Raw genomic sequence first — 20,891 nt, 5'->3', positions numbered from 1 at the left:
TTATGTAAGTTATATATGTAACCGAGAACTCTGCCCATGCTCTATCCATGTGTGTGACCCCCTTGCAAACAGACGCTGTGTATGTTACATGGATAGCACTTAGGCCTCTTGTTGGCACTTCCGCAGGTATGTATAGGGTCCAAATTCTATAGATGGCATCTAAAGTTATGCACATACATTAATGCACTTAGCCAATGTATGCACATAACAATTAAATAATAGAACTATTCAGTGCTGATAATTGCCAATTAATACCTCATAATTGGCATTAACTGGAGTTAATTGACAGTTGCATGTACAACTTGATAGACGTAAGGCAGAAAGCGTTATGCATCACATCTAGTGCGTGTAGCTAAAAGTAAGCATGGTTTGGGGGCAGATCGTGGACATATTTTAAAGTTATGTACAAGTTTTTGGCTTATGCATTGATATGAGCACAACTTAGGCACAGGCATTTAGGTCAAGAAAAACCTGGCCTAAAAATTATGATGCATAGTGATGGAAAGCAACGATAAGGCAGTGCTAAGCGTAATTCTATACAGTGCACATAATTTTTATAGAATCACACTTAGTGCCACACTAATCATCACTGATTATTTTTGGGCTGGATATATAGAATCAGGCCCTGTATGCATAAGATATTTACAAATGTAAGGGGCACATACATGTAGATACCAAGATTACAGAATTGCCTTCCAATCTTTTGCTATAATTCATTTCTCAAATTTCACTTTTAATCTTTTCCACATCTCTTTTCTATCATTCCCAAATTCACCTTAATAATGACATTTTATTACTCATTCCCAAATTCAACTCATTTCCAAATCCAACTGCCAATAATGACATTCTATTACTCATCTTGACTACAACAGTTTTAAAAATAGACAATGTCATAGATTATATGATGTTTGTCCAGTGGTTTTTGATTGGTTGAGATATCCATACCATTTTATCATAAAATAATTTCTAGTCCAACTACTATTACACTAATGAATGATTTTTAAGTAAGAAAACTTATATCATACATACCACATGCATCGATTGCAAGAACAGGATCTGAAGGATGACTAGCCTTTCCTATGCCAGCAGCATTTTCTGCATAAACTTTGAATTCATAAATAAGACCAGCAGAAATGGTTGTGACTTTGAAATGAGTTGTGCGAACAATGGTCTTGTTAACCTTCTGCCATAAAATACTGTTTCTGTCTTTCATTTCTATATGATATCCAATTACTGGGCTTCCTCCATTAGAGACTGGCTCATGCCATCCAACAGTGATGCTCTCTTGTGTAACCATGGTGACCCATGGTGTTGATGGTGGTCCAGGTGTTGCTAAAAGAAATTATAAAAATAGTTAATAATATAATATTTCTTAAGATATACTTCCATTATTAATTTTTTTAGATGTAATAGTGACTTACTGTATGGCAGCTTGACAGTTACACATTCAGAGTCAATATGATCACTGATGCCAAAGCGATTTTCTGCTTTAATGCGGAATTGGTATTCTTCTCCTTTGGTTAATTTCATCACTTTCATAACATTTCTAGCAACAGTGGCAGACACTTCAGACCAAACAGCAGTGCTTGTTTCTCTTTTCAGAATAATATAGTTGGTGACTTGACTTCCACCATCATAAGATGGTGGCTGCCATCGGAGAATTAAGGTATCTTCTGTGACATCACTAATGGCAACAGGACCAACTGGAGGACCAGGTCGATCTAATACTACAATTTTAAGAACAGCTTTAGTTGTTCCACTTGAGTTGGAAGCAGTAATATCATATACCCCTGCATCAGCAGCAATACTTTCCTTAAGATTAACAATGATACTTTCTGCAGTAGTTTCTGTATTAAATCGTAATGTTGGTCTTAATGGAAGTCCTTCCTTGGACAGTGTCACCTTAGGCAATGGTTTACCAGAAATTGGAATATCAACCTTGAGGTTTGATCCTGCTCTGACATACACAGTATTATTTGGGTAGCCTTTCATATCAATCTCAGGTGGTTCTAGAAAGAGAAATTTGAAAATGAATAGCGGTCATGAATTTTTATTAACAATTTACAAAATTTGATATAAAGGTATCATAGTCTATTACTAGATTTACCTAGGTGTTCTTTGACTGTAACAGGAAGTAGCAATTCTCTAGGTTCACTAAGACCAGCTTGGTTTTGAGCAAACACTCTGAAGAAATAATCAACATTCTCCTTGAGGCCCTGGATAATGTGGTGAGTTATCTTTGTAGTTGTACATCTAATCCATTTTTGTTGTCCTTTCTCAAGAACTTCAACAAGGTAGTTTTCAATTCTGCTTCCACCATCATGTTCTGGTTTCAGCCAAGCAAGAGACACACTGTCTTTGGTAACACTTGTTACACCAAGTTTTTCAGGTGGACTTGGTTTTTCTAGAATTATGCCATAAAAGAAAACAATGGTAAATAAGAAGCAGTTATCTAAATATGATATATAACTACTGTAAAGTTTCTGTTATTCTTTGAGAGAGCATGATTGGAATTTAGAAAAAGCAGTAGATTAAATGGTATTTAGAAATTCATATATTATATTATATTATATTATATTATGTACAATTTTAAATCCCGCAGAATCCTCATTAATTAGAGTTCTAGACTAGTTACAGGCAACCCATACCCCCTCCTTTACAAAGCCGCACTAGCGTTTTTAGCGCCAGCTACTGTGGTAACAGCTCCGACACTCATAGCACGGGTTTGTAAAGGAGGGGGATAGTTACATATAAGAATACCAACCTATAAACAACTTTATAAATTTTATTTTTATCTTGGCAACAAGTCATATTATTTTAGAGTCTACAACTATTAGTTAAAACTACAAGTTTATAATTTGATCTGGCTAGAGTATATCCATTGTTCTTTAGTTTAAAAAAATACAATAGAGTTTGGGCCAGATTCTATAAATGGCACCTAAGTACACCTACATTGTAGGCACTGCTCCATGTCGTTGTCAATCAACCATATGGTGCCGTTTATAGAATTATGCTTAGCAGTGCCTAAGTAGACTTAGGTGTCAATAGGTATACTTGAAATAGATGCCAGTATATTTGGCTTAATTTAGTGGCACCTATCTCCGATACCTAGCAACACTTAAGTAAATCACACTATTCTCCGCCCATAACCCTACCTAATTTTCAGATAGGCATTGTTATGTTTTGCTAGGTGCCTCGACTTAAGTGTGGCTAGGTATCCTAAGAGTTCTGTGCAGAAGTCTTAATTGGTAATTTAATTTATTTTGATTGGCTGAAAACTTGCAAGGTCAATTACCATGCAAATTAAGTCAATTAAAAAAGTTGCGCTTGGATTTTGAAGTTAGGCGTCGTAAGAACCCTTGATTAGGGCACCTAGTGGCACCTAATGTAGGCGTCCTATACAGAATCTGGCCATTTATGTTTACTTTCAAATAAAATAGAAACAATATAAAAGGACTTCAGAAAATATAGTATGTCACCTTACATATTTATGTTAGATTATGAAATGGAACTCAGAATGTATACATAATACAAGCACTAACCTGTTATTTTAACTCCTTCTTTTGTTTCAGCAGGTACACCAACACCAAATTCATTTTCTCCAGAGATTCTGAAATAGTATATTGCACCTTCTTGAAGGCTGGTAATTTTGTAGGTAAGTCGATGACAGTTGTTAGTAACAGTAACCCAGGCTTTCTTACTGGCTTCTCTTTTCTCAATATGATAATTCTTAACAGGAGCACCACCATCAATTTCAGGAACATCCCATGACAAAACAGCAGATTCTTTTGTTACTTCTTTTACAACAATATTTAATGGTGGGCCAGGAGAGTCAAGAACTTTGACAACTAAAGTCAATGAAATAGTGTTTAGAATATTCTGCAACATCAGAGTATATTTGCCAGAATCATTTCTTGTTGCTTTTTCAATAGTAAGTGATGTGCAAGAATCTGATGAATCAATGTTTGCTCGTGAACGTAGATCAGTATCTGGTTTACTCCACATTACATTAGGAACTGGTTTTCCTCTAAAAGGCACAGTCATTGTAAATGATTCACCAGCTTTTACAATTAAAGTCTTGCGCATTTCACTATCAATGTCAAATGCAGGTTCTTCTTCTCTTTCTTTTGCTATCTGAGGATCAGAGACATCACTTGGATCACTTGTTCCAACTTTGTTAGCAGATCTTATTCTGAAGACATACTCACTTCCTGATGTTAATCCTATTACTGTATATTCTGTACCCCTTAATTTTGTAACAGCAATTGACCAGTCAGTTTCATCTGATTTCTTGTATTCAACTGTGTAACTAGTTATTGGAGAACCTCCATCAAATAAAGGTTTTGTCCATCCAACAGTTATGCTTGACTTTGTTGAATCTACAATTTTAGGTTTGGATGGAGGAGATGGTAGGAAAATTGGATCTTCTGCAAGAATTAGTGGTGAAGGTTCACTGGGCTCACTGAAACCAGCAGCATTTTCTGCATAGACACGATATTCATATTCACAGCCTTCTCTTAGACCAGATGATTTCACTCGTAAATCATAAACTGGTTTTTTGTTTACACGTATCCATCGTAAGCTATTCTTTTCATGTCTCTCAACTGTATATCCTGATATTTCACTACCTCCATCATTATCTGGTCTTGCCCAGCAAAGAACCATTGATTCTTTGGTCACACTTGTGATCTCTAAAGAATGGGGTGCACTTGGGACTGTGAACGGATCTATTGCTTTTATTGCTTGACTCTCCAAAGGCTCACCAACTCCATATTTGTTAACAGCTATTACTCTGAAAATATATTCATTGCCTTTTAGCAGTTTTGTTATTTTACAGAATGTCATTCTAAGTTCTGCTTCACAAAGTGTCCAAGCAAGTCGGCTAGTCTCCCGTTTTTCTACAATATAGTGGTCAATTTCAGCACCACCATTTTCTTGAGGTGGACCCCAGGAAAGTGAGCATTTTTCAGCAGTAACACCAGTTACTTCTATTGGGCCTGCAGGTGGACCAGGCCTATCAAGGACTCTGCAGTTTACAGTGAATGATCTAGTTCCTGCAACATTCTGCAGTGTTAATATATACTGTCCAGAGTCCTGTCTAATGCAGTCTTTAACAGTTAAAACAGTGGTATTATCTGTTGATTGTATTTCAACTCTTGCTTTTTCTTCAATCTCTTTACTATCTTTTGTCCATGAAATTACAGGTATAGGACGCCCTGCAATGTCTGCATTGATTTTCAGGATTTCTCCAGCTTTAACAACAACAATATCTCTGAATTTGACATCCATCATGATTCTTGGTGCATCCATATCATCTTTGACTGTGATAGGTCCAGTTGATTCAGATGGTTCACTAAACAATCCAGCAGCATTTCTTGCAATAACATGAAATTCATATCGTTGATCTTCTGTGAGTTCAGTTACATCAAAGTAGGTTTCCTGTATGTTAGTAAAATTGCATTTCAGCCAACGTCCATCTGGAAGCTCCCTACGTTCAATAATATAGCCTGTGATTTTAGCTCCACCATCATATTCTGGTTTAGACCAAGATAGTGAGACAGACTTTCTTGTAATATTAGTAACTTCTGGTTGACCTGGAGGATCACATGGGTCTCTTGCAGCAACTGGTTCACATGATTTACTGCATTTTCCAATTCCCGCAATGTTTTCAGCATACACACGATACTCATACATCAGTCCCTCTTCAAGGCCAGTGACCTTTAGTTGAGTGTCAGCTATAAGAGTTCTATTTACTTTTGTCCATAGAATACTGCTTCTTTCTTTATGTTCAAGATGATACCCAAGCACTTGACTTCCACCATCATTAACCGGTATCTGCCAGCTTACAATCATAAAAGATTTAGTTGCGTGTTTAACATGTGGAGTTCCAGGTGGACCAGGTGGTTTAAATGGATACTGTGCAACAATAGGTGAAGATTCAGTATAGTGGCTCTTACCATAGCGGTTTTCTGCAGAAACACGGAATTGATATTCAGACCCGGTTGTTAGACGTGCTACCTTTATTGATGTTCTGGCTATTGTTGCAGATACTAATTCCCATGTTGTGGTGGTAGTTTCTCTCTTTTCAACAATGTAATTGCTAATATGACAGCCACCATCATACTCTGGAGGATCCCATGAAATTGTTATGTTATCTGCACTGACATTATCAATGCGTATAGGTCCTGGAGCTCCAGGTCTGTCAAGAACTATTATACTGAGAGAAACTATTGTTGAACCAGCACTATTTGAAACCAATAGTTCATAATTTCCTACATCTTCTCGTGAAGCTTCCTTAATGGACAACAGTGTTGAAGCCTTGGTTGTATGCACATTTACCCTAGTTGTCTGTTTTAATAACTCTCCGTCTTTCTTCCAGACTGCAGAGGGAGATGGTCTGCCTCTAAGGGGTATATCAATCTTTAGATCATCTCCAGCTTTTACACTAAAAGTATTGAAAAGAAGTTCAACAGAAGGTTGTATTTCAATGTCCTTTGCAACTACAGGAACCCCAAGTTGTCTTGGATCACTTTTTCCTTTTTCATTGACAGCAACCACTCTAAAGCTATATTCCTCTCCCATAGTTAAGCCTGATATTGTTGCTTCTAGAGTTTTAACTTCAGTGCATGTCCTCCACTTTTCACTACCTTTAGTTTGCATTTCCACTATGTAGCTAGTGATTTTACTACCACCATCACTTTCTGGTTTCTCCCATGTAATTGTAGCAGTATTACGAGTTACATCTACAAGGTTTACTCTTCCAGGAGGCAAAGGTGGTTCAGAAGCTTTAACTGGATCTTTTGTTTCTGCTGGTAAACCAATCCCGTATTCATTAGAGGCCAGGATCCGGAAATAGTAAATGCCTCCTTCTTGTAGCTGTTCTACTTTGAACATAGTCTTAGTGCAGTTATTTGTAACAGTGGCATATGCTTTTCTTGTAGATTCTCGTTTTTCAACAATGTAGTTTGTGATTTTAGCTCCACCATCAATCAGTGGTGGTTCCCAAGATAATGCCACATAATCTTTCCTTACTTCCTTAATTATTAGATTTATTGGTGCACTGGGTGAATCGAGTACTCTTACATTAACAAAAGCTGATTTAGAGCCACTATTATTTTCCAAAGTTAAATTATATTTGCCACTGTCAAATCTGTTCACATTATCAATAACCATCATAGTATATGAACTTGTAACTTCAATTTGTGCTCGGTCAGTAAGAATGCCTTCTGCTTTTTCCCATTTAACCTCAGGCTCAGGTCTACCTTTAATAGTAACAAATAAGCGCAATGTGCCACCAGCACGTACAGTAACAATTTTTCTTAAGTCAGCATCAAGTTCAATTTCAGGAGGTTCAACTTTTTCAGCTGCAATAACAGTTCCAGGTATACTTGCTGGTTCCCCAACTCCTTCAGAGTTGATAGCACAAATGCGGAAATTATATTCAGCATTTTCTTTAAGTTTTGTTACAGTGAACTGCTTTCCTTGTAATCCAGTTGGTGGTGTACAAGTGGTCCAGTCATCTGCAGATACTTGTTTCATCTCTACTACATATCCTGTAATTGGGGCACCACCATCATAAATGGGTTTGTTCCAAGCTAGGGATACTGAAGATCTGGAAGTGTCTGTTACCTTTGGATTACTTGGTGGGCCTGGTGGATACACTGCATCACAAGCTCGATAGAGAATAGATGGTTCACTTGGTTCCCCTACACCAGCAGCATTTTCTGCAGCAACTCTGAATTCATAGAAATGTCCATCTGAAAGTCCAGTTACTCTTAATCGCAAATCTGTTAGTTTTTTCTTGCTGCACTTGGTCCATCTAATACCATCTTTATCACGTTTTTCAAGTATGTAACCTTCAATTTCAGCCCCACCATTATCCACTGGTCGTTCCCAATTTACAACCATAGAATCTTTTGTTATTGCTGTAACCTCTGGCACCGAAGGTGGACCTGGTGTTTTGAATGGATTACGAGCCAATATAGGCTCAGATTCTAGTGGCTCTCCAATTCCATATTTGTTCACAGCCATTACACGGAATATGTATTCATTGCCTGTGAGAAGTTTAGTCACTTTGTAGCTAAGGGCCTGTACATCAGTTGCAACTTGTGTCCAAGACAGTCTACTTGTCTCTCTTTTTTCTATGTTATAGTGAGAAATGTTGGCACCACCATCCTGTAGTGGTGGATTCCAAGACAAATAGCATTTTTCTGCTTTGACTCCTGTGACTTTCAAAGGACCTTCTGGAGGTCCTGGCCTGTCCAGAACTCTTACTGTTATTGGTATAGATTTCGTGCCACCCACATTGCTCAGATTAAGTATATATTGTCCTCCATCAATTCGTATGCAGTCTTTAACTGTTAGAGTTGTTTTTTGAATGGTAGATTTAATTTCCATTCTTGCAGCTGTTGCTTCAAGTTCTCTTCCATCTTTGGACCATGTGATGTCAGGAATAGGTTTGCCATGGATGTCAGCCTCCAGAACAAATGTTTCTCCTGCACGAACAACAATTACATCTTTGTATTTGGGATCCATTGAAGCTCTTGGTGCATCAATTTCATCTCTAGCAGTGATTGGTCCAGTGCTTTCAGATGGTTCACTAACGTTACCAGCTGCATTCATTGCAATTACTCTAAACTCATACCTTTGATCTTCAACAAGACCAGTTGCAGTAAATTCAGTATCTAGTACATTTGTAAAACTGGTTTTCATCCAACGACCTTCTGGTAGTTCTTTTCTTTCTACAATATATCCAGTAATTTTGCTACCACCATCATATTCAGGTTTTTTCCATTTAAGTGTGACATAATTTCTAGTGATAACAATGGCTTCTGGGCGACCAGGTGGATCACATGGGTCACGTGCAACATAGCATTCAGATACTTTGCTAGCTTTACCGATGCCAACTATATTTTCAGCATAAACTCTGAACTCATACTCCAGTCCCTCTTCAAGGCCATCTGTTTTTAATTTTGTATCTTGAACAAGGGTTTTATTTACTTTTGCCCAGAGAATGCTATTTTTCTCCTTGCGCTCAAGATGATAGCCAAGAACTTTGCTACCACCATCATTTACTGGTTCATGCCACTGTACAATCATATGGTCCTTGGAAATTGATGTTACAAATGGAGTACCTGGTGGACCAGGCTCTTTATATGGATACTGTACAACAACTGCTGAAGAATCCAAAGAAGAGCTCTTTCCATATCTATTTTCAGCAAAAATTCTAAACTGATATTCAGAACCAGTAACCAATTTTGCTACTTTAATGGTTGTTCTGGCAACTGTTGCTGATACTATTTGCCAGGAGGTTGTAGTTGTATCACGCTTCTCTACTATATAGTTATTTATTTGGCATCCTCCAGTGTACTCTGGTTGATCCCATGAGAAGACAACAAAGTTTGAGCTAATTTCATCAAATCTAACTGGTCCTTTTGGTGGACCAGGCTTATCAAGAATAATTATACTGATTTGCTCTGTTGCTTTGCCAGCACTGTTTGATGCGGTTACAGTATATTTTCCAAAATCTTCTTTGTTACTGTCTTTAATGTGCAAGATAGTCGATGTTGGTGTATCATCAACATTTACTCTAGTTGTTTGTTTAAGTAACTGATCATCTTTTTCCCAAGAAATCTGAGGTTTGGGTCGGCCAATAACTGGTATTTCTATCTTTAGATTTTCTCCAGCTTGGACACTGTATGTATTAAACATAACTTTCAAACTTGGTTCAATAGTCAAATCTTTAGCTATTACAGGAATTGCAAGTTGTCTTGGATCACTTTTTCCTTTTTCATTATAAGCAATCACACGGAATTGATACTCTTGTCCTGAACTTAAACCAGTAACAACAGCATTGCAAGTTTTGGTTTCTGTAACAACATTCCATTTATCTATTCCTTTAGATTGCATTTCAACCAAGTATCCAATTACTCTGCTGCCACCATCATGTTCAGGTTTCTCCCAGATAAGCGATGCGCTTCTCTGAGTTACATCAGTAAGTGTGACTTTTCCGGGTGGTAAAGGTGGTTCTGAAGCTTTTACTGCATCTATTGTTTCAACTGGTGTACCAATACCAAATTCATTTTCAGCCATAACTCTAAAGTAATAAATGGCTCCTTCTGTAAGATTTTCAACCTTAAAACTTGTTTTATTGCATTTTGTAGTTACATTAGCATATGCTTTTCTGGTTGATTCTCGTTTGTCAATAACATAGTTCTTAATCTTTGAGCCACCATCAATTACAGGTGGCTCCCATGTTAGTGTGGCAGAATCTTTTCTTATATCTTTTACTATTAGGTTCTGTGGTGGCCCAGGTGAATCAAGAACTTTTACTGTAACAAAGGCAGATTTGGACCCACTGCTATTTTCCAACTTAAGAATGTATTTCCCAGCATCATTTCTATCACAATTGCCTATTGATAGGTGGGTATAGTTGATGCCTCTTTCAATTTGACATTTATCAGTAAGTTCAGCATCTTCTCGAGACCAGCTGATATCTGGGGTTGGTCTGCCTTTGAATGGTATATGAATACTAACATTTCCACCAGCTCTGACCACTATTCCTTTTCTCAGTTCTGAATCAAGATCAAGTTCAGGTGCTTCAAGTTTATCTTCTGGTTTAACTGTACCAGGAACTGCTGCAGCCTCACCTACACCAGCTTTATTAACAGCACATACTCGGATCTGATATTCTTGATGTTCAATAAGTTTTTTAATTTCATATCGTGTGACTTGTAATCCAGTTTGTGGGGTGCATATTTTCCATTCTTCTTCATCTGCTTTACAGATTTCTACAATATAGCCTTGGATTTCACTACCACCATCATAAATAGGTTTACCCCACACAAGTGTAATTGAATTTTTAGACGTATCTACTACATGGGCATTAGTAGGTTGTCCAGGTTTGAATATAGGATCACAGGCCTTATAGAAAATTGAAGGCTGACTTGATTCACCAATGCCTGCAGCATTTTCAGCAGATACACGGAATTCAAATTCATGATCTTCTGTTAAGCCTGTAACTCTGAAACGTAAATCTGTAACTCTGCGTTTATTGCATTTTGTCCATCTTATTCCAGTTCGATCTCTTTTTTCCACAATATATCCAATAATTTCACTGCCACCATCACTATCTGGTCGGCTCCAGCAAACAGTCATTGAGTCCTTTGCAATGTTAGTTATTTCCAGAGCCTTTGGTGGACCAGGAAGGACAAATGGATTTTTCATTAGTACAGAAGCAGATTCCAGAGGCTCACCAATACCATATTTGTTAACAGCCAATATACGGAAAATATATTCATTGCCTTCCAAAAGTTTAGTTACTTTTAATGATGTGGTTACTACATCTGAAGCGACAACAGTCCAGGTAAGACGGCTAGTTTCTCTCTTTTCAATAATGTAGTGAGAAACATCACTACCACCATCATGTTCAGGTGGTGACCATGATAATGAACATTTGTCACAAGTAACACCAGTAATTTGAACAGGTCCGACTGGAGGCCCTGGTCTGTCCAATACTTTTACAATTATTGGCACTGATTTACTGCCTGCTACGTTAGAAACTTGTAGAGTATAATGTCCACCATCAATTCTAATTGCATCTTTTACTGTAATTAATGCCTTAAAATCTGTGTTCTTTATCTCACATCTTGCAGATTCTTCAACTTCCTTATCACCTCTAAACCACTGGATAGTAGGGATGGGTTTTCCATGTACATCAGCTTCAAGTTTGAATGTTTCCCCTGCATTCACAACAATAGTGTCTTTGTACTTTGGATCCATGGAGACTCTTGGTGGCTCCACTTCATCCTTTGCTGTAATTGGCCCTGTACTATCAGAAGGTTTGCTAATTGTGCCAGCAGCATTTCTTGCAATAACTCTAAAATCATATCTTTGATCTTCAGTAAGACCTGTTATGGTGAACTCAGTTTCAATGACATTTGTAAAGCTAGCTTTCATCCAGCGTCCATCAGGGAGATCACGTTTTTCTACAACATAACCAGTAATCACGCTACCTCCATCATATTCTGGTTTGGTCCACTGGAGAGTAATTGCATTTCTTGTTACAATTATAGGTACTGGGCACCCTGGAGGATCACAAGGGTCACGAGCTACATAGCACTCTGAAATTTTGCTTGCTTTGCCTATACCAACAATATTCTCTGCATAAACCCTAAATTCATATTCAATTCCTTCTTCAAGATTAATTGTCTTCAGATGTGTATCTGGAATAATAGTTTTGTTGATCTTAGTCCACAAAATACTGTTTTTTTCTTTTCGCTCAACATGATAGCCTAGTATTTTACTTCCTCCATCATTTATTGGTTCATGCCACTGCACAACCATACTATCTTTAGTAACAGTTGTCACAAATGGTGTACCAGGGGGACCTGGTTCTTTATAGGGATACTGGGCTATTATTGGTTCAGAATCCAAGGCAAAACTTCGTCCATATCTGTTTTCAGCATATATTTTAAACTGATATTCTGTGCCAGTTTTGAGTTTAGACACTTTCAGAGTGGTTCTAGCAATTGTAGCTGATACAGTCTCCCAAACAATCGTTGTTGTATCCCTCTTTTCAACAATGTAATTAGAGATCTGGCAGCCACCTGTATACACTGGAGGATTCCAGGATATTGTAATGCTCTCAGCACTAATTTCATCAAATTTAACAGGGCCACTTGGTGGATCCGGCTTATCTAGTGTTATAATTTCAATATTTGCTGCTTTTTGTCCAATAATATTGGTTACTGAAATTCCATACATGCCAGCATCTTCTTTACTGGCTTCTTTAATATTCAGTACAGTGACGTTAGCTGAATCGCTGACATTGACTCTTGTTGTTTGTTTTAATGTTTGGCCATCTTTTGTCCAGACCACTGTTGGCTTTGGTCGTCCAGATATTGGTATTTCAACTTTCAAATCATGGCCCACCTGAACACTGTAGCTACTGAATGCTGGTCGTATATCTGGTTCAATGACCAAATCTTTAGCAACAACAGGAACAGCAAGAGTTCTTGGATCACTTTTGCCTTTTTCATTTACTGCCATCACTCTAAAGAGATATTCTCCTCCTTGTGCTAAATTAGTAATCGATGCTTCAAGTGTTTTCACATGTGCGCAGTCTGACCATTTATCACTTCCTTTAGCTTGCATTTCTACTATGTACTGAAGGATTCTACTTCCACCATCATGTTCTGGCTTTTCCCAAGTGAGAAATACACTATTTCTTGTGACATCAACTACTGTTAGTTTTTCTGGAGGCTGGGGAACCTCAGACACCTTAACAGGATCAGTTGTTTCTGCTGGAAGGCCAATTCCATATTCATTTTCAGCAGTAACTCTAAAGTAGTAATTACATCCTTCTTGAAGCTGGTCTATTTTCCATGATGTCTTATGACAATTTGTTACAACAGTAGCATATGCTTTTCTGGTGGTTTCACGTTTTTCAACAATATAGTTCTTAATTTTAGCTCCTCCATCCAATAAAGGTGGTTCCCATGTAAGTGAAACTGAATCTTTGGTGATTTCTTTCACTTTGAGGTTTACAGGGGCACTAGGTGAATCCAACACTCTTACACTGACAAAGGCAGACTTTGTTCCACTACTGTTTTCTAAAGTTAAAGTATATTTTCCACTGTCAAATCTATTAACATTGTCAAGCACAAGTGTAGTAAAACTACTGGTGACATCAATCTGAGCTGTTTCTCTGATTTCACCATCAACCTTTGCCCATTTGACTTCTGGAGTAGGACGCCCTCTAATAGGAACAAATAATCTCAATGAACATCCCGCCCTTAAGTTTATAATTTTCCGAAGTTCAAGATCAAGATCAAGGTCTGGGGGTTCCAATTTTTCTTCAACAACAACAGAACCAGGAATATCTGCATGCTCTCCCACACCAGCTTTATTGACAGCACAGATGCGGAATTTATATTCGTGTTTTCCCAGTAATTTATCTACTTCCAAATGTGTTTCCTTGATACCAGTTGGTGGAGTACACATAGCCCATTCATCAGTGCTAATATCACATTTTTCAACAATGTATCCCTGAATTTCACAGCCACCATCATAAATTGGTTTGCTCCAGGAAAGGAAAACTGAAGATTTGGTAACATCTACTACTCTAGGATTATTAGGTGGACCTGGCTTGTAAATAGGATCACAAGCTTTACAATAAATGGAAGGTGGACTAGATTCACTCAGACCAGCAGCATTTTCAGCATACACTCTAAATTCATAGTGATGGCTTTCAACAAGTCCAGTTACCCTGAAGCGCAGTTCACTGACCAAACGCTTGTTGCACCTTGTCCATCGAATACCTTCTTTGTCTCGTTTTTCAACTACATAGCCAATTATTTCACTGCCACCATCAGAAGCTGGCCTTTCCCATATGACAGTCATTGAGTCCTTTGTCACTGCTGTTACTTCAGGAGCCTTTGGTGCAAGTGGAACAGTAAATGGATTTTTTGCAACCACTGACTCAGATTCAAGAGGTTCACCAGCACCATATTTGTTTACAGCCATTACCCGGAAGATATATTCATTTCCTTCCAAAAGTTTGGTAACTTTGCAACTAAGAATTTGTACATTAGAATCAACTACTGTCCAAACTAAACGACTAGTTTCTCTTTTTTCCACAATATAGTGTGAAATATCACTACCACCATCTTGAAGTGGTGGTTTCCATGCCAATGTGCATTTTTCAGCAGTTACTCCAGTGATAACAATAGGTCCTTCAGGTGGTCCTGGCCGATCAAGAACTTTAACATGCACAGAAGCAGATTTTTCTCCTCCAACATTTTTGAGTAATAATGTATATACACCACTGTCAACACGAATAGCTTCTTTTACACTGAGACTTGTGGTAAAATCGGTGCTCTTTATTTCCAAACGAGCTGTATTTACAAGTTCTTGATTGCTTTTAAGCCATTGAACAGATGGTATAGGTTTGCCATAAATATCAGCATCAATCTTGAATGTTTCACCAGCGTGTAATACAATCATTTCTTTATATTTTGGATCCATACTTATACGAGGAGGCTCAATTGCATCTTTAGCTGTTATTGCCCCTGTGCTTTCTGAAGGTTCACTGAAAACACCAGCAGCATTTCTTGCTATAACACGGAATTCATATCGCTGATCTTCAACTAAACCAGTTACTGCAAACTTAGTCTCTATAACATTTGTGAAGCTTGCTTTCATCCAGCGGCCTTCAGGTAACTCTTTCTTTTCAACTATGTAACCAGTAATCTTGCTTCCACCATCATATTCAGGCTTTGTCCACTGAAGGGTTACTGAATTCCTTGTAATAATTATAGGTTCTGGACGACCTGGAGCATCACATGGGTCACGTGCTACATAGCATTCAGATACTTTACTAGGCTTTCCAATGCCTGCTATATTCTCTGCATAAACTTTGTATTCATATTCAATGCCTTCTTCAAGACCAGTTGCCTTAAACTTTGTGTCCTGAATAGCTGTTTTGTTTAATTTAACCCAGAGAATGCTATTTCTTTCCTTGCTCTCTAGATGATATCCAATGATCTTGCTACCACCATCATTGACAGGTTCATGCCATTGTACAACCATACTATCTTTTGTGACAACTGATACAAAAGGTGTTCCAGGGGGACCAGGGACTTTAAATGGGTATTGGGCTATAACAGCATCAGAAATAAGATATCCACTTTTCCCATATCGGTTCTCAGCTGCAATTCTGAACTGATATTCACATCCAGTCTTTAATCGACTAGCCTTTATAGTGGTTCTTGCAACAGTTGCTGAAACTATTTGCCAAACTGTTGTGGAAGTATCTCTTTTTTCAACAATATAATTGTTTATAGAACTTCCACCATCATATTCTGGTGGCTCCCATGAAATACTAATGCTGTCAGCTGTTACTTCATCTATCTTTACTGGTCCTTTAGGTGGTCCTGGTTTATCAAGGACAACAATATTAAGGTTCTCATGAGCTTCACCTGCAGAATTTGCAAGTTTTATGGTATACTGTCCAACATCATCTTTACATGCTTCTTTTATCATCAGCATTGAGTTATTTTCTGTGCTCTCTGCATTTATCCTAGTAGTTTCTTTAATTGGCAGATTATCTTTATGCCACGTTATAGCAGGTTTTGGTCGTGCAACAAATGGAACATCAACCTTTAGGTCTTCTCCAGCTAGCACAGTAAAAGTGTTAAATAATAGTCTTATAACTGGTGCAATCACAAGATCTTTTGCAATAACAGGCACTCCTAACTGACGGGGATCACTAATTCCTTTTTCATTTTGGGCTGAAATGCGGAACATATATTCTTCACCTTGAATTAGTCCAGTTATAGTAGCTTCAGTAGTTTTCACTGTTGCACAAGTTGCCCACTTCTCACTTCCTTTGCTTTGCATTTCTACAATGTAGCCTAAAATTCTGCTTCCACCATCATGTTCAGGTTTTTCCCAAGACAAACTTACACTGTTCCTTGTAACATCTAGTAAGGTTATTTTTCCAGGTGGAAGAGGTCTTTCGGACACTTTTACAGACTCTGAAGTTTCTACTGGAAGGCCAATGCCATACTCATTTTCAGCTAGTACTCTAAAGTAATAATTGCAACCTTCCTGCAACTGTTCAACTTTCCAACTATTCTTGTGACAGTTAGCAACAACTGTTGAGTATGCCTTTCTTGTTGATTCACGCTTTTCTACAATATAATTCTTTACTTTAGAACCACCATCTATGAGTGGAGGATCCCATGTTAATGTAACAGATGACTTTGTAATTTCTTTTATTTTCAGATTTTGTGGAGCTCCAGGAGTATCAAGAACTCTTACATTTACAAATGCTGATTTGCTACCTGAGCTATTTTCTATTGTGAGCATATATTTACCACTGTCAAATCTGTTTACATTTTGAACTATAAGCAGTGTATATGAGCTTGTTGATTCAATATTAGCTCTTTCTAAAGGTTCGCCATTTTCTCTTGTCCATTTCACTTCAGGATCAGGCCTTCCTTTAATTGGAACAAATAATCTTAATGTACAGCAAGCTCTGATGCAAACAACTTTTCGAAGTTCAGCATCTAGCTCAATTTCAGGTGGCAACATTCTTTCTTCTGCTTTAGGTGATCCAGGAACAAGGGCGGGTTCTCCAACACCTTCAGAGTTTATAGCACATATATGGATCTTATACTCCTGATTCTCTTTAAGACCAGTGATAGTAAAGGAAGTGGCTTTGAGACCAGATTGTGGTGTTACAATTTTCCACTCATCTTCTTCGGGTAAGGATATTTCAACAATATAACCTGTGATTTCTGAGCCTCCATCATAAACTGGTTTATTCCATGCTATTGTAATTGAAGATTTAGTGGTGTCTAAAACTCGAGGGTTACCTGGTGGACCAGGTTTAAATACTGTATCACATGCTTTATAGAATGGGCTAGTTGTGCTTGGTTGGCTAATTCCAGCTGCATTTTCTGCCATGATTCTGAATTCGTACTCATGATCTTCAGTCAGCCCAGAAACTTTGTACCGTAATTCAGTGACAATTCGTTTGTTGCATTTTACCCAACGATGTCCAGTTTTATCACGCTTTTCTACAATATAATTTATTATTTCACTACCACCATCAGAATCAGGATGCCCCCAACAAACAATCATAGAGTCTTTTGTAATAGCAGTTACTTCAGGATTTTTTGGTGCATCAGGTGGTACATATGGATTTACTGCATGCACAGGCTGTGATTCTAGAACCTCTCCAACTCCATATTTGTTAACGGCCATAACACGGAACACATATTCATTGCCTTTCAATAGTTTTGTGACTTTCAGTTTTGTAACTGGAACTTCTGTGGCTACACTTGTCCATGCCAGTCTGCTTGTTTCACGTTTTTCAACCACATAGTGATCAATACTTGCACCTCCATCATCCAGTGGCGGCAACCATGACAACACACATTTTTCTGCTGTTACTTCAGATACAACCAAAGGTCCTTCAGGTGGGCCTGGCCTATCAAGTACTTTAATATTAAAAATATGCTTTGCAAAGCCACCAGGATTAGAAGCAGTGAGTGTATATGCACCACCATCTCTTCTTGCTGAATCTTTATTGATCAGTGCAGTTGAGAAATCTGCTATTTTTATTTCTAGTTTCGAAGTATCTTCAAGATCCTTTCCTTCTTTTGTCCATGACATTGTTGGTAGTGGGCGACCAGAAACATCAGCATCAAGTCTGAAAACTTCACCTGCTTTTACTACTAAAACATCTTTAAATTTGGCATCAACCATAATCTTTGGCTCTTCAATTTCATCTCGGCATGTTATTGCATCTGATGGTTCAGATGGCTGGCTAACAGCTCCTGCAGCATTTCTTGCAGTTATACGGAATTCATATTTAGCATCTTCAGTCAAACCACTTACAGTAAATTCAGTCTCTAGTATATTGCTGAAGTTAGCTTTTAGCCAACGTCCATTAGGAAGATCTTTCTTTTCAACTGTGTAACCAGTTAACTTAAAACCTCCATTATATTCAGGCTTTGTCCACTGTAGTGTCACTGAATGTCGTGTTATGTTAAGAGCCACTGGCTTGCCTGGTGGATCAATGGGATCTAAAGCAAATGTAGGATCAGATGATTTGCTTGGTTTACCTTTGCCAGCCATATTTTCTGCAATTACACGGAATTCATATGCAATTCCATCGGTAAGTCCAGTTGATTTAAATATATTGCCTACCACCAAGGCTTTACTTATAGTTTGCCAAAGAATGCTGTTTCGTTCTTTTCTTTCAATATGATATCCCATAATTGGACTTCCACCATCAGTGAGAGGCTCATGCCAGCTAATAGTCATTGAATCTTTTGTTACTGCAATAACTTGAGGAGTTCCTGGTGGCCCAGGAACCTTAAATGGATAGGCAGCAATGATAGAATCTGAATTGAGAGCTGGACCAGTTCCATATCTGTTTTGAGCTTTAACTCGGAACTGATACTCGAGGCCAGTGGTAAGATGAATAGCTTTGTAGGCTGTACGTATCACAGTGGATGCTAATTCAACCCAAGATGTACTGTTGGTTTCACGCATTTCTACAATATAATTGCTTATTGGTACTCCACCATCATTTTCAGGAGGATCCCATGACATAATTATATGGTTGGATGAAATTTCATCAAATTTAATTGGTCCAGTTGGAGGTCCAGGAATATCATGTACTTGAACAGTGATAATATCACTGATTTCTCCAAGGATATTTTTAGCTGCCACTGTATACTTTCCAGAATCATTTCTTGTGCATTCATTAATGTTTAGGATAGTTGCATTTGCAGTGCGTTCAACATTGATTCTTTGTGTTTCTTTTAGGAGTTGATCTTCTTTTTTCCAAGTCACAATTGGCTTTGGACGACCAAGAACAGGAATCTCAATTTTGATATTGTCACCAGCTTTGGCAATAACAGTTTTTTGGTAAATACCACGAAGATCAAATTCTGGATGTGCCATTAGCTCTTTAACAACAACAGGTCTGCTTTCTCTTGGACCACTTCTTCCAGCACTGTTAACTGCCATAACTTGGAAAACATACTCTTCATTTTCATTAAGATTTTTTACTACATAGTCTAATGTTTTCACAGTTGTGACATGTGTCCAGTGAGTCGAACCCTTTTTCTGTAGTTCAAGTACATAACCAGTGATCTTGCTACCACCATCATGTACTGGCTTTGGCCATGCAAGGCTAACACTGTTCTTAGTCACATCCATAATATTAAGGCTTTCAGGTGGTGATGGTGCCTCAGAGGCTCTGATAGGTTCAGGAGTTTCTGCTGGTTCACCAATTCCAAACTCATTTTCTGCTAGCACTCTGAAGTAATATTCACATCCTTCAGACAAATTAGGAATTCTTAGAGAACATTTTGAACACTTAGTTGTTACTGTTGAATACGCTTTCCGAGTTGATTCACGCTTTTCAACAATATAGTTTGTTATTCGTGAGCCACCATCTATTAGAGGAAGCTCCCATTGAAGAGTGATGCTATCCTTAGTTACATCCCTTGCTTTGACATTTATTGGTGGTCCTGGTGTATCTAAAACTTTTACATTTACAAAACCAGATTTCTTGCCAGCAGCATTTTCAAGGAACATAGTAAATTTTCCAGTATCATTTCTGTTGCACTCTGGGATGATTAAAAGAGAAAATGATTCTGTATTTTCAATGTTGGCACGTAATTTAAGAGGCATATCGCCTTTCATCCATGTGACTTCAGGAGTTGGGCGACCTTTAATTGGCACAAATATGCGAATACTTAGTCCAGCTCTAACAACAAGTGTTTTTCTAAGTTCAGCATCCAATTCAAAATCAGGGCTTTCTTCACGTTCTTTGATTTCATCTGTAATTTGTGCAGGTTCACCAACACCTACAGCATTGATGGCACAAACTCTGAAGTGATACTTTGTTCTTGACTGAAGATTGGCAACAACATATTCAGTGATTCTTAGAGCTGTTCCAGTTGTGTCTTTTATCCATTGTTCTTCTCCTTCCTTTCTGTGCTCAACTGTGTAGCCAGTTATTTCAAGTCCACCATCATAATGAGGTTTGCCCCATGCTAAGGTAGCTGTAGATTTTGTTGTATCGGTCACTCGTAGGTTTGCAGGTGGTCCAGGTGGATCTGCAATTGTCAAAAAAACAGTCATCAGTGTATTGTAGTTCTGTTCCTTCTTACCTTTTGTATTAGTTGGTCTATAAGTCTATTTGTCTAACTCATTATTTTAAATTTTAAATTGTATGTCTAAATATATGTTTATATTTTTATCGATTTTGTATCTCGCTTAGTAAAACTAAATAGGCGAGTCATCAAACTCAAAACATGAAACTTGAACTTGAAACTATCAGTAAATATTTAACAGCAAGAAAA

At 37.9% G+C, this 20,891-nt stretch overlaps 1 protein-coding gene across 18 annotated transcripts in view; it reads right to left on the bottom strand.

Moving 5' to 3' along the window:
* TTN (titin) overlaps nucleotides 1–20,891 on the bottom strand; it is a 461,697-nt gene that overhangs the window by 52,513 nt on the left and 388,293 nt on the right. For all 18 annotated transcript variants that reach the window (XM_033947057.1, XM_033947058.1, XM_033947060.1 and 15 more), the window contains 4 exons: nucleotides 3,543–20,645; nucleotides 2,108–2,404; nucleotides 1,422–2,009; nucleotides 1,030–1,332 (listed from right to left, as the gene is read on the bottom strand). In XM_033947057.1, coding sequence (XP_033802948.1) covers nucleotides 1,030–1,332; nucleotides 1,422–2,009; nucleotides 2,108–2,404; nucleotides 3,543–20,645 — 18,291 coding nt within the window. The remainder of the gene's footprint in view (nucleotides 1–1,029; nucleotides 1,333–1,421; nucleotides 2,010–2,107; nucleotides 2,405–3,542; nucleotides 20,646–20,891) is intronic.

Source organism: Geotrypetes seraphini, chromosome 5 (assembly GCF_902459505.1).
Source record: "Geotrypetes seraphini chromosome 5, aGeoSer1.1, whole genome shotgun sequence".
NCBI lineage: Eukaryota > Metazoa > Chordata > Amphibia > Gymnophiona > Dermophiidae > Geotrypetes > Geotrypetes seraphini.
The sequence above is the reverse complement of the archived record's forward strand: the minus strand, read 5'-3'. Positions and strand labels throughout refer to the sequence as shown.